This window comes from Nyctereutes procyonoides, unplaced genomic scaffold (genome assembly GCF_905146905.1).
Source record: "Nyctereutes procyonoides isolate TBG_1078 unplaced genomic scaffold, NYPRO_anot_genome, whole genome shotgun sequence".
Lineage (NCBI taxonomy): Eukaryota > Metazoa > Chordata > Mammalia > Carnivora > Canidae > Nyctereutes > Nyctereutes procyonoides.
The window spans coordinates 16,162,409-16,174,661 of NW_026575030.1; the positions used below are offsets into that span (position 1 = coordinate 16,162,409).

Below are 12,253 nucleotides of genomic sequence, written 5' to 3' on the forward strand. Positions count from 1 at the left end.
GATCCCAGGTCTCCAGGATCCTGCCCTGGGCTGAAGGCGGTGTTGAACTGCTGAGCCACCGGGGCTGCCCAACCTTCAGTTTTTTTAAACAACAAATACGTACATATGTATTCTTAGTTTTCATTATTTCTTAGAGTAAAAAAGATAGCTTACTATGTATAGTTGACCTTTGAATTAACGCATTTGAACTGCATGGGTCGACTTATACTCGGATTTTTTTGGTGTGTGACTACAGTATGGTACTTAAATGTATTTTCTCTTGTTTATGATTTTCTTAACATTTTCTTTAGCTTTATTGTAAGATTACAGTATAAAATTATATATATAACATATAGAATGTGTGTTAATTGACTTTTATGTTACTGGTATAGCTTCCTGTCAACAGTAGGCTGTTAGTAGTTAAGTTTTTGGAGAGTCAAAGTTATACGTGGACTTTTGACTGTGGGGCAGTTGATGCCTCTAAACTATGTTCAGGGGTCAACTGCACGTTGTTTTGTACCTTGCACTTTAAGAATATATCCTGGGGATTTTTTCATACTGGTACATGTAACTTTTCTCCCCTCTGATAGTTTGTTTCAATTGTTTAAATATGCTTCTCCCCAAACTATCATTTCCTTAATATCCTTTAATACTTTGTACTTTTCATTATGCAGCTCAGTTTTGTTGGGTTATTAAGTAATAAACATGTTAGCATTGGGGATACAAAGATACGTTTGAGCCCCTCTTGGGGCTCAAAAACTATTTGGGGAGGGGTGGATAGTGAATAAATAATTTAGTATATGATGTGATAAGTGAAAGAGGTAAGCAGAGAAATATTAAGGGACCAAAGAAGAGATGTACTTGGTCCAGTGAGGCATGGGGTAGGGATTGGGAGTGACTTTGCAGAGTAAGTGATGTCATAACTGAATTCTTCCAGTGGAGATTAAGTAGAAGTTAGTCATCCAGGTAAGTGGGACACTTGCAGTCCAGGTAGAGGGAATAGTGTGAAAAAAGGAAAGAAGAGAGGAAGAGTCCAATTACTTTGTGTACTCTAGGGAATTCTAAGCATTTGCCAATAGTTCAAGATAGGATAGTGGTAAAATTTTGCCATCATATACCTTTGTAACACATAGCTTTATACTTTGTGAACTATCTTATTTGGGTATGTCTAGTCCTATATAGTTACTTTGGTTAATTTGTTCCTTTGACAGGTACTGATTATTCCTATTATCATGCAGTACTGGAAACTGCATTTCAGTTTCTGTCCCCTCTACAGCAGAATTTGTTGAAATTTTGTCTGTCCCTTCATTCTTACTCGGCTACAATTCAAGCCTTCCAGCAGGTAAGTTCAGTGCTTAGAGATAACAGTATTTTTTAGGGGTTGTATAACATGATGATTGGATATATTGGGGTTGTCCTGGCATTGTGTTACAGAGCTATAATTTTTCTGCGTGAAATTTCTGACGATTTATGATTTGTTTATAAATAGAAAGCAAAGCTGACATTAGATCTTCAGATCACAGGTGTTTTTAAATAAAAAAACATAATTTGCACTCATTTTCATTTAAGAAGAAAGAAAAAATATCCACACAAAGACGAAACTACCAGACTTCATTTATACAACACAGCATAGGAGGTATAGTCTTGCTAAACCAATTGACTGTAAATCTGGATCACAGCCTTTAGAACCAAAGTTCACAGGAAAAAAAAAAGTTCATAGGAAATACAGGGGATGGGAAATAATGAAGCAGGATCACAGGGGTAATAGGAAAATCCAGAATGTAGGAGACTTTGTAGTAAAATAGTCTATTACTTCAACAAATATGTTATGAGGAAAGAAAAGAAGGAAGGAAAAACTTCAAGGGAGACTTAAAATATGTATCTGCTTAATGCAGTGTGTGGAATTTGAGTTGAACCAGACTCTCCTTGTAAAAAAAAAAAAAAAAAAGAGACTCAAAGATGAGCACATACTGATCATAAATTTGATGTAAAAGAAATGTTAATTTTAATGATGTTAAAATGTTAATCACTATTTTATTATAAAATAAAGTAGGCATAGAAAACCACTCACATGAATTATATTGTGTAATGAATTTTTGCAAAGTGAGCACTTGTAATTTTCCCCCAGATCAAGAAGTAGAACTTAGCCAGGCCCTCTGGCAGCCTACCCTTCTTGTGCTCTTCTCTCATTACAGCCACCTTTCACCCTCAACAAGAACTACTTTATCAACCTCTGTTGAAATGACTTGCTGTATTTCTTTATCATTATGTTGTCTAAGAGTGCATCTCCATACAGTAGTTTAGTATTGCTCAGTTTTAAAAATTTTGATAATGTTTTTGGTGGGTGGTGCTGAATTTATAGGTTCTTCCTCTCTTTTCTTTGAGTGACACGAACTGTTGGCCTTGTAAATTTTTTCAGTCTGTATTTTGGTGATCACATACTCATGATGCAGTTCAGCTTTTTTTGTCCTCTGTTTTTTGCAAATTGGCAGCTGATCCAGAGGCTCAATGAGAATTGTGTTTTTTTTCCCCCTTCGGCAAGTGTATAGGTAGTACACTGTTTCATTAGGAGACCTCTTTGATTTAGCAGCCATTACTGCTCTGTGCTTAATCTATTAATTCTTTAGGTTGTAAAGTGGTGCCTCTCATTCTTGTGTTGTTGTTCCTGGAATATGGATTTAAAGAGGTGCCTCTCCTCACCTGGTACTGTTCACATGGGGATGGCAGAGTACATGCTTGATTCCTTCCTGTTGTTTACCAGGTTTTTGAATGAGTTTGATTCACTAGCATCTTTTTATTTTAACCATTTAAGTTTTTTAAAAAATTGTTTGTTTATTTATTCATGAGAGACAGAGAGAGAGAGAGAGAGAGAGAGAGGCAGAAACACAGGCAGAGGGAGAGAAGCAGGTTCCATGCAGGGAGCCCAATGTGGGACTCAATCCCAGGTCTCCAGGATCACGCCCTGGGCTGAAGGCGGCAGCGCTGAACCACTGAGCCACCCGGGCTGCCCAACCATTTAGTTTTTTGCTTCAACTTTTTTTTTATTGTGGGAAAATGTACATAATGTAAGATTTATCATCTTGGCTGTTAATTTAAGTGTACAGTTCAGTGGTATTCAGGACATTATTGTTGTACAAGCATCACCACCATGCATCTTCAGAACTCCTTTCATCTTGCTACACTGAAACTATATACTTCTCAAATAATAACTTCCCATCCCCCGTACCCACCCTTCCCATCCCTGGTAACCATCATTCTACTTTTTATCTCTGAGTTTGCCCATTTTGAATACCTCCTTCAAGTGGAATCATAATGGTGTTTGTCTTTTTGTGTCTGGCTGGCTTATTTCACATAGCATAATGTTTTTAAGGTTCATCCATGTGTGGCATGTATCAAAATTTAATTTCTTTGTATAACTGAATAATATTCCATTGGATGTATAGAACACATTTGATTATGTATGTCCTCTGTTGATGGACATTTGGATTGTTTCTGGCTTTGGCTATTGTGAATAATGCTGCTTGGAACATTGGTTTATGACTCTGTTTTCAGTTCTTTTGGGTGTGTACAAAAGAGCGTAATTCATGGATCCTGTGGCAATTCTGTGTTTAACATTTTAAGAATTACCAAGCTTTTTCACAGCAGCTGCACAATTTTACATTATCACCAGTAATGCTCCAGGATTTCACTTTTTCCACATACTTCCCAACACTTTATTTTCTGTGTTTTTGATAATAGCTGCCCTCATGGATAGGAAGTTGTGTCTTGTGGTTTTGATTTTCATTTCCCTAGTGACCAAGGATGTGGAGCTTTTGTCCTTATTGGCCATCTGTGTATCTTCTCTGGAGATTTGCCCATTATTTGTTTTTACCTGTTTCTCAGGTAGATTATTTGTTTTTGTGTTGTGGTAGGGTTTTTTTTTTTTCATATACATTGGGTTTTAGTCACTTACCAGATATATGCTTTTCAAATATTTTCTCATGTTCTATGGGTTGCGTTTTCACTGTTGATGGTGTTCATTGATAGACAAAATTTAAAATTTTGATGAAATCTGATTTATCTATTTTTTCTTTTGTTGCCTGTGCTTTTGGTATTATATCCAAAAATCATTACCAAATCCAATGTATGAAACTATGTTTTCTTCTATAGTTCTGTAGTTACTGTATTAGCTCTCAAGTTAGGTCTTTGATCCATTTTGAATTAATTTTTGTATATGGTATAGAATAAGAGTCCATCTTCATTCTTTTGCATGTAGATACCTAGTTTTCCCAGCACCATTTGTCAAGAGACTGTTCTTTTTCTCTGGAATGGTCTTGGCACCCTTGTTGAAAATCAGTTGACTGTATAATATGAGGGTTTATTTTTGGAGTCTTTATTCTATTTCATTGGTTTATATATCTTTATTTATGAAAGTACTATACTGTTTTGAATGCTGAGCTTTGTGTTAATTTTGGAAAACAAAGTATGAGTCTTCTACTGAGTCCTTTTGATGCCATGCTGGTAGTCTTTGATTGCTTCCTTCCTATCTGATATGTAAGTAGTTTCAGATTTATCTTGTATATCTCTGGCCCTAGATTTGAGATCAGTTATTTCTCTAAGAGGCTAATTAAAGTTCTTTGTTTATCTGTTTGTTGTTTTCTTTGGTGGAAATGGTATTTTAAGAGCCCAGTGAAAGCACTAGGGGTATTCATTGCAAATGGGTAGGTCATTGTTCTTAGGCCTTTTAAATGGATAGAGGTAGGAAGTGACTACATGTATCTAAAGGCAAAATATATAAAGCTATGTATAGATGAAATACTTCATGAGTTCATACTGATGTTTCCAATTCAAATTTAGGACTACTTTGTTATATCTTTATTCCTCCACACTAAGAATATTAGTTCTCAAAGTTATAAGGGATGATAGAATTAAACTATCTTATGGTTTACTTGTTTTATCCACATTACATACGCTGTAACCTTAATAACAGTAGTCATACCATTTCCACAATTATGTTTCCTTTCCCCTTCCCTTACCCTTTTCCTTTCCTTTCTGTTCTGTTCCATTTTTGAGTAGGCTTCATGCTGGGTGTGGAGCCCAAGGCAGGGCTTGAACTGAGATTAAGACCTGAGCTGAGAACAAGAGTCAGACTGAGAAGCCAACTAGGCGCCTCCACAATTACATTTCCTATAAACAGTTAAAAATTTTTCTTTTGGCATAATGATTGCCATTTTCCCTTCTCCCATTTAAAAAAATGAATATATTCTACCTAGAACATAGATATTTCATATTATACTTTACCCTTCAACACTCATTTAGTCGTAGTTCTATAAATAATTTATATCTTAATGCTCCCCACTAGTCCTTTTGCCACATGTCTCTAGTCAGTTGGCTTTTCTGATTCTTGCTTCTGGTAGATTGCTCAAGAAGGGCTCAGGGGAACAATGTTTCCTCAGTTTTGCATGTTTGTATATGTTAGATATAAAATCCTTAGTTTATATCTTCTTTCTTTGGCTAAAACCAATTTTCTTTTCTTTTCTTTTTTTCTTTTCTTTTTTTTTTTTTCTTTTCTTTCTTTTCTCTCTTTCTCTCTCTCTTTCTCCTTTCTAGATTTTACTTATTTATTCATGAAAGACACACACACACAGAGAGAGGCAGAGACACAGGGAGAGGGAGAAGCAGGCTCCATGCAGGGAGCCTGATGCGGGACTGGATCCTGGGACTCCAGGATCGCACCGTGGGCGGAAGGCAGGCACTAAACTGCTGAGCTACCCAGGGATCCCCCTGAATTTCATTTTCTTTTAGCATAAAATCTTCCTGCAGAAAGTTGTATGATAATCTAATTTTCTTTCCCTTAAAGTCTCTTGCTCTTTTTGTCTAGAGGCCCAAAGAATTTTTAATATTTCTTGAGAGTCATAATTTATTAGAATAAAGCTTACACTTTATAGTTGGAATATAGCTTATACTAAATTCTAGTAAATTAAGACTTTGAAGAAATTTGAAGAGTGATTATTCTGGGTTAATATTCCCAGGTATCCAGTATGTTCTTATTAATATAGAGTTTCAGATCATTTTTTATTTCAAGAAATTTTTTTAAAAACTTAAAATAGTTTGTTTTAGTCCCTTGTTTTGGAATTCATATTATCTCTATGTTGAATTTTTTTTTGCTTAGTTTCATTGTCACTTTCTCTGAATTGCTTTCTCTTTTCTTTCTTTTTTTTAAAAAGATTTTATTTATTTATTCATGGGAGAGACACACAGAGAGAGAGATAGGCAGAGACAGGCAGAGGGAGAAGCAGGATCCATGCAGGGAGCCCAGTGCAGGTCTGATCCCTGCACCCTGGGGTCACGCCCTGAGCCAAAGGCAGATGCTCAACTGCTGAGCCACCCAGGCATCCCTATTTCTTTATCATTTTAAAATATTTTCTCTTTTCATCTTCTGTTTTTCTTAAATCATTACTTCTCATGTTTGTTTTTGTGCCCCTTCTAGTTTAATTTTCATTTCTACGCTGATTTTTCTTTTACAAATTTTCTCTTGAGTCTTTCACCTTCACCTCACTTCTGAGTTTTTCTAATTCTGCCTTAGGTTCTTAAAGAAGAACCTAAAAGCAGAATCATGTCTAATACGATTTTCTTGATATATTTTAACTTGCTTGAAATAGTAGTTCATATCTATTTTTTTAAGATTTTATTTATTTATTCATGAGAGACAGAGAGAGAGAGGGAGAGGCAGAGACACAGGCTCCATGCAGGGAGCCCAACGTGGACTCGATCCCGGGTCTCCAGAATCAGGCCCTGGGCTGAATGTGGCACTAAACTGCTGAGCCACCCGGGCTGTCCCCACATCTGTTTTTTGGCTGTGTATTTCTGACATGGCTTTATTGAGTATAGCTATGCTGTCCAATATGGTAGCCAACAGCCATGTGTCAGTATTTAAATTTAAATAAGTTAAGATTAAATGAAATAAATTTAGCTCTTCAGTTGCATCAGCCAAATTGTAAGTGTTTGATGGTCACTGGTGGCAAGTGCTACCACATTGGACAGTGTGGATATAGATTTCTGTTGTTGCTGAAATTTCTCTTGTACGGTCTTCATCTATAAAGATAAGGATGTTATTCTATTTCTCCTTCCAATCTTTTCTTAGCTTTGTGAGGGATTTGACATTGGGACTTTTCTGCTCCTTCTGATGTGAAATGGGTTTTCCTGTACTTTTAAAGGTTGGCATGGCTCCCTCTTCTGTTTATTTTAGGTAGTGTTAAAAAAACATGGGCTTTAAAAAAAATGGTGGTACGGTTTTTGAGATTTCCTCTGTTCCCCTCCTGCACTTTCATTGGACTTTCTCTTTAGTTGTCTTAATATATCTCTGCTATTCAAGTTTTGTTGTACCCTCAGCAGCTTCTCCTTACAATGGGGCCCTGTCCTAGCAGGTACTCCTAGCTTGTGAGTTTTGAGAGTTCAGAGCAGCTAAATTGCGCTAAGCCCTTTAACCTTTTCATGGGCCTCCTTGTGCTCACCTGGTACTAGATTGAACAAATGCGTTGGCCCACAATACTTTGCAGTGAAAACCTGTTGGCTGTTTTGTTTTTTGTTGTCAGGATCATCAAAATCTCTGTTATTAAAACATCCCTCTGCTTCCTTCTCTATGGCATCTGATACCTGCAGGTCTTATGTCATAGGGATATTTTTTCGCATTCATTTTGTCATAATGTGATCCGTTGACTATCTAGTTGCTCTGTTTTAATGAGGGAGCTTGGGAAAATTGAAAAACTATTGCCAGTTGCCATCTATGCAGAATTTTATTCCTTTTTAAAAGTGTGATAATGAGGTATTTAAAAAAAACTTTTATTGAGATAAACTGAACATTACAAATGAAATGTTATTTGGGATCTTGTCAAAGTGATCCGTCCATTGGAGTGTGGCAGGAAGGTGGATGAAGTAAGATTGGCCATGAGTTGATAATACTGAAGCTGGGTCCTGGATACAGGGGGGTTTATCATACTATTCTTTTCTTTGTCTTTGTAAGTTTTATAACTCATAAAAAAAAATCAAGACTGTAATGAAAAGATTTCATGTCAGTTTTTCATGGCAAGCTTTCCATTTCTATATCTCTGGATTATTTTTCTTAAATTTATAATTAATAGAAAAGGACATCTTAATATTATTGTATTACGTAAATGACATCAATGCACACAACAAGCAATGTATATTATATCCTTTGTTTTCCCATCTCATTGTACTCACTCTTCTCACTGTGCCTCTCATTAGAAAGTTGCAACTTGACTCACCTCATGCATTGGCATTTATGCATATTCACTTAAAATAAACTTATGTCTCATTCAACCTTTCCCTGAAATATCTTACTATGCTTTGTAGATAATTTTACCTTTTGTCTACATTCCTTTTTAGATCCAGGTTACTTATTTATTTAAAAGATTTTATCTATTTATTTGAGAGAGAGAGAGAGAGCGAGAGAGCATGCACACAAATAGCGGCAGGGAGAGGGAGAAGCAGGCTTCTAGCCAAGCAGAGCCTGATGGGCTTGATCCCTGAACCCTGAGATCATAACCCTGAGCTGAAGGCAGACGCTTAAACCAGCTGAGCCACCCAGGCATCCCAATCCAGTTACTTTTTTAGATTCTATATCATCTTCCTGTTTCAGAGAGGGGATTCAAGTTAATTTGCATTTTATACTTATTATATGGGCCTAATACACTTAATAAGAACTGTGTAGTTGCACTTTGATGCTTGAAGTTGACATTTGTAAGGTTAGTTTTCTTCAAGGTACATACTGTGTCCCTGGACATCTTTTATTATTTTCTGAGATAGAATTTAAAAATTGTCTTTTGGCGATATTAACATCTACCTCTTGGGTTGATATTGGGAGTAGCTAGGTGAAATAATATGTAGGAAACAGTGATGGATAAAAACCCTTAAATCCTGTCACATCATGGGGGTTCAGTAGATGTTAATTTTTGTTTTTATTGATGTTATTTTATTGCCATCTGATTACCTAGAGTATTCACGTCCTTACTCTTCTTTGGTTAGAAATCATTGCAAGCATGTCTTGTGTCTTAAATGGCAGATAGCAGCTGATGAACCTCCACCAGAAGAATGTAACTCATTTTTCTCTGTGCATGGAAAGAAGACCTGTGATTTTGATACCCTTGAGACTCTTCTCCTCACTGCATCTGAAAGGTAGATTGTGTGTTTCTTTGTGTAAATGTCATGCATTGCATTATGCTTTCTTCTATATCAAATCCATCATTGGATTTTTCTGATGGGTTTTGTGGTCTGTAGGTACAGTTGCTTAGAGTATGGATTCTGGAGCCAGACTGACTAGATTTGAATCCCAGCTCCATTACTAAAAATAGTTTTGTAAACTTAGGTAAATTACTTAACCTTTCTTTTTTCTATCTCATTTCGAAATGGAGATAATAAGAGTACTTAATGTCACTGTTATTATTTAGTAATAACTGTCTGAGAGATTACATAGATGTTGTCATTAGCTTAGTAAAGAATTACCTGGTGTATTAAAGCAAGGGCCTGAAGTAATTATATTAATAATAATGATTTCTCAGGGTATTATTAGTTTCAGGCAAAGGAGACCATTTAAAAGATAATTGCAAGCTTAATTTGAATATTAAATTGGTAATTTAAAAAATATTTATCTATTCATGAGAAACACAGAGAGAGAGAGAGGCAGAGACATAGGCAGAGGGAGAAGCAGGCTCCATGCAGGAAGCCCAATGTGGGACTCGATCCCGGGATCACGCCCTGAGCCAAAGGCAGATGCTCAGCCACTCAGCCACCCAGGCATCCCTTAAACTGGTAATTAAAGGGCTGACTTTTTTGCTTAAAAAAGTGGTGGACAGATGTAACAGGTGCCTCTTGCTGTCTGGCTATGGCAATAATTGCATTGTACCTTTTCTCTACTGGCATTATAAATCGGATAACAGTGATCTCTCTGTGGTGTTGCTCTGTTGATTCAGAAGAGCGTTTTAGGCACGGTAGTTCTTCTTTAGTAAGATTATCTGCCTGGCATTTGTTCTCTGCTCACTAAATGGCATGAGAGCCTTTTACTCAGAATGACAACCAGAAAATGGGGTGTGTGTTCCAGCTACCTTCAGGTCAAGGAATGGACATTCGAAAATGGTTCATATGGTAAAGTAGTGCTCCCTTGGGGCAAACATAATTAATTGATTAAAAAAAACTCTTTAACTTTTTTTTTGTAAATATTTTGTTTATTCATGAGAGACTAGAGAGAGAGAGAGAGAGAGGCAGAGACACAGGCAGAAGGAGAGAGAGAGAGAGAGAGAGAGAGAGAGGCAGAGACAGAGGCAGAAGGAGAAGCAGGCTCCATGCAGGGAGCCTGATGTGGGACTCCAGGATCATGCCCTGGGCCGAAGGCAGGTGCTAAACCACTGAGCCACCCAGGGATCCCTACTCTTGAAACAATAATATAAGCCTTCGTAAAGAAAAGAGTGATAGTGTTTCCTCTTCTGAGAGGTGATAACTATTTTTAGTGGTTTGTCATAGTGTTTTGGAGTTTTTTCCTGTGGTTATAAATTTATACAGGTATGTAGGCTTATTTTTACAAGAGATTTCTTCCCAGTAGTATATGTAGTGTATCTCCATATTTTTACCACATGCAAGATAACTATGTAAGAATGTCCTGTAGTTTTTTACTGATAGTTTTAAAGTTGTTTTCTGTTTCTTTGTTTTTGTTATTATGGTAAGGCTATCGTGAACATCCTTATTTATACATTTTTACTTTGTGTGAAATAGTTTAATTATAGTTCATTGTAAGAGGGAATGGCAGATCATTAAGTCTGTGTAATAAGACTTAATATCTTTTTTTTTTGAGAGAGAGAGAGAGATAGAAAATGAGTGAATAAGAGGGGAGGGATGGAGGGTGGGAGCCCAAGCAGACTCTACATCTGACACAGAGCTCCATCTCACAACCCTGAGATCATGACCTGAGCAGAAATCAAGAGTTGGACACCCAACTGACTGAGCCACCCAGGCACCTGTGATCTCTTAATATCTTGATGCCATTGTTAGGGAATTGTTTTTGAGGGTGAAGTTTTGAAATTTGGGAGGAAACTTAAATGTTAAATCATTTAGTAGGAAGATCATTTAATAAAATGATAGAGGAGGGAGATGCTGTGGTTGGCAAGTTATATGCTTAAAGTCATCGTGCCTTTTCACATTATTTGTACTTATGTTTTCAGATAAAAGGATAATCTATTTAGGGTTGCCTGGGTGATGAAGTCAGTTAAGCATCTGACTCTTGATTTCAGCTCAGGTCCTGACTTCAGGGTCATGGGATTGAGCCCCTGAGTTGGGCACTGAGCTCAGTGTGGAGTCTGCTTGAGATTCTTTCTCCCCCTGTCTGTGCCCCTCCCCTTGCTCATGTTCTCTCTTTCTTTCTCTCTCTCCCTGAAATAGATAAATCTATTTTAGGTCAATAGATTTTATTTTAGATAAATCTAAAAAAATGATTATATAGTAGAATAGCTTACTAAAGTTTAGTATTGTGATATGTGGATATGTATCCTTTTTCTGGCTTTCATTCTTTTTTAGGAATTGGTAACAATTATTAATCTTAAGTCCGCATTTTATAGTTACTATTTATATAATGCATGTATTTTTATTTTTTTCAGTCATGAATAAGTAAGACTCATATTTGACAGTATTCTTACTGTCAAAACTATTTCAGATTTTGATATTCTTGTATTATTAAGATACTTAAAATCTTAAATCATTGCTGCTGTAGCTATATCTTGTACTGTTTTTAATGTTTAAGTACTTTTTTAAGTTTAAAATTTTAAGGGGGTGTGGGAGGATGGGTGAAATATGTATTGGGGATTAAGGAGTACACTTGTGATGAGCACCAGGTGATGTATGGATTTGTTGAATCACTATATTGTACACCTGAAAAAATATAACTGTGTTAATTAAATGGACTTGAAATAAAAACTGAAACAAAATTTTAAGCTTTTGATATTTATTTTCAGACCCAAGCCTTTATTGTTCAAAGGAGATCACAGATACCCCTCATCTAATCTTGAAAGCCCAGTGGTGATTTTCTATTCTGAGATTGGTTATGAGGAATTTTATAATTTCCACCACCAACTTATATCAGAAAGCAATGCAGGCAAAATCAATTATGTATTCAGACATTATATACTTGTAAGTATTGATTTATTTTATGACTTCTGTAAATATTAATTTGCCCAGCATGACTTTGGCATGTAAGCTAATAATACCACCCCTTTATAAAATAAAATAATTT

At 36.2% G+C, this 12,253-nt stretch overlaps 1 protein-coding gene across 4 annotated transcripts in view; it reads left to right on the forward strand.

Moving 5' to 3' along the window:
* Nucleotides 1-12,253, forward strand: part of UGGT1 (UDP-glucose glycoprotein glucosyltransferase 1) — a 115,038-nt gene that overhangs the window by 11,734 nt on the left and 91,051 nt on the right. For all 4 annotated transcript variants that reach the window (XM_055316058.1, XM_055316056.1, XM_055316055.1 and 1 more), the window contains 3 exons: nucleotides 1,191-1,321; nucleotides 9,041-9,153; nucleotides 11,976-12,150. In XM_055316058.1, the coding sequence (XP_055172033.1) occupies nucleotides 1,191-1,321; nucleotides 9,041-9,153; nucleotides 11,976-12,150 (419 nt within the window). The remainder of the gene's footprint in view (nucleotides 1-1,190; nucleotides 1,322-9,040; nucleotides 9,154-11,975; nucleotides 12,151-12,253) is intronic.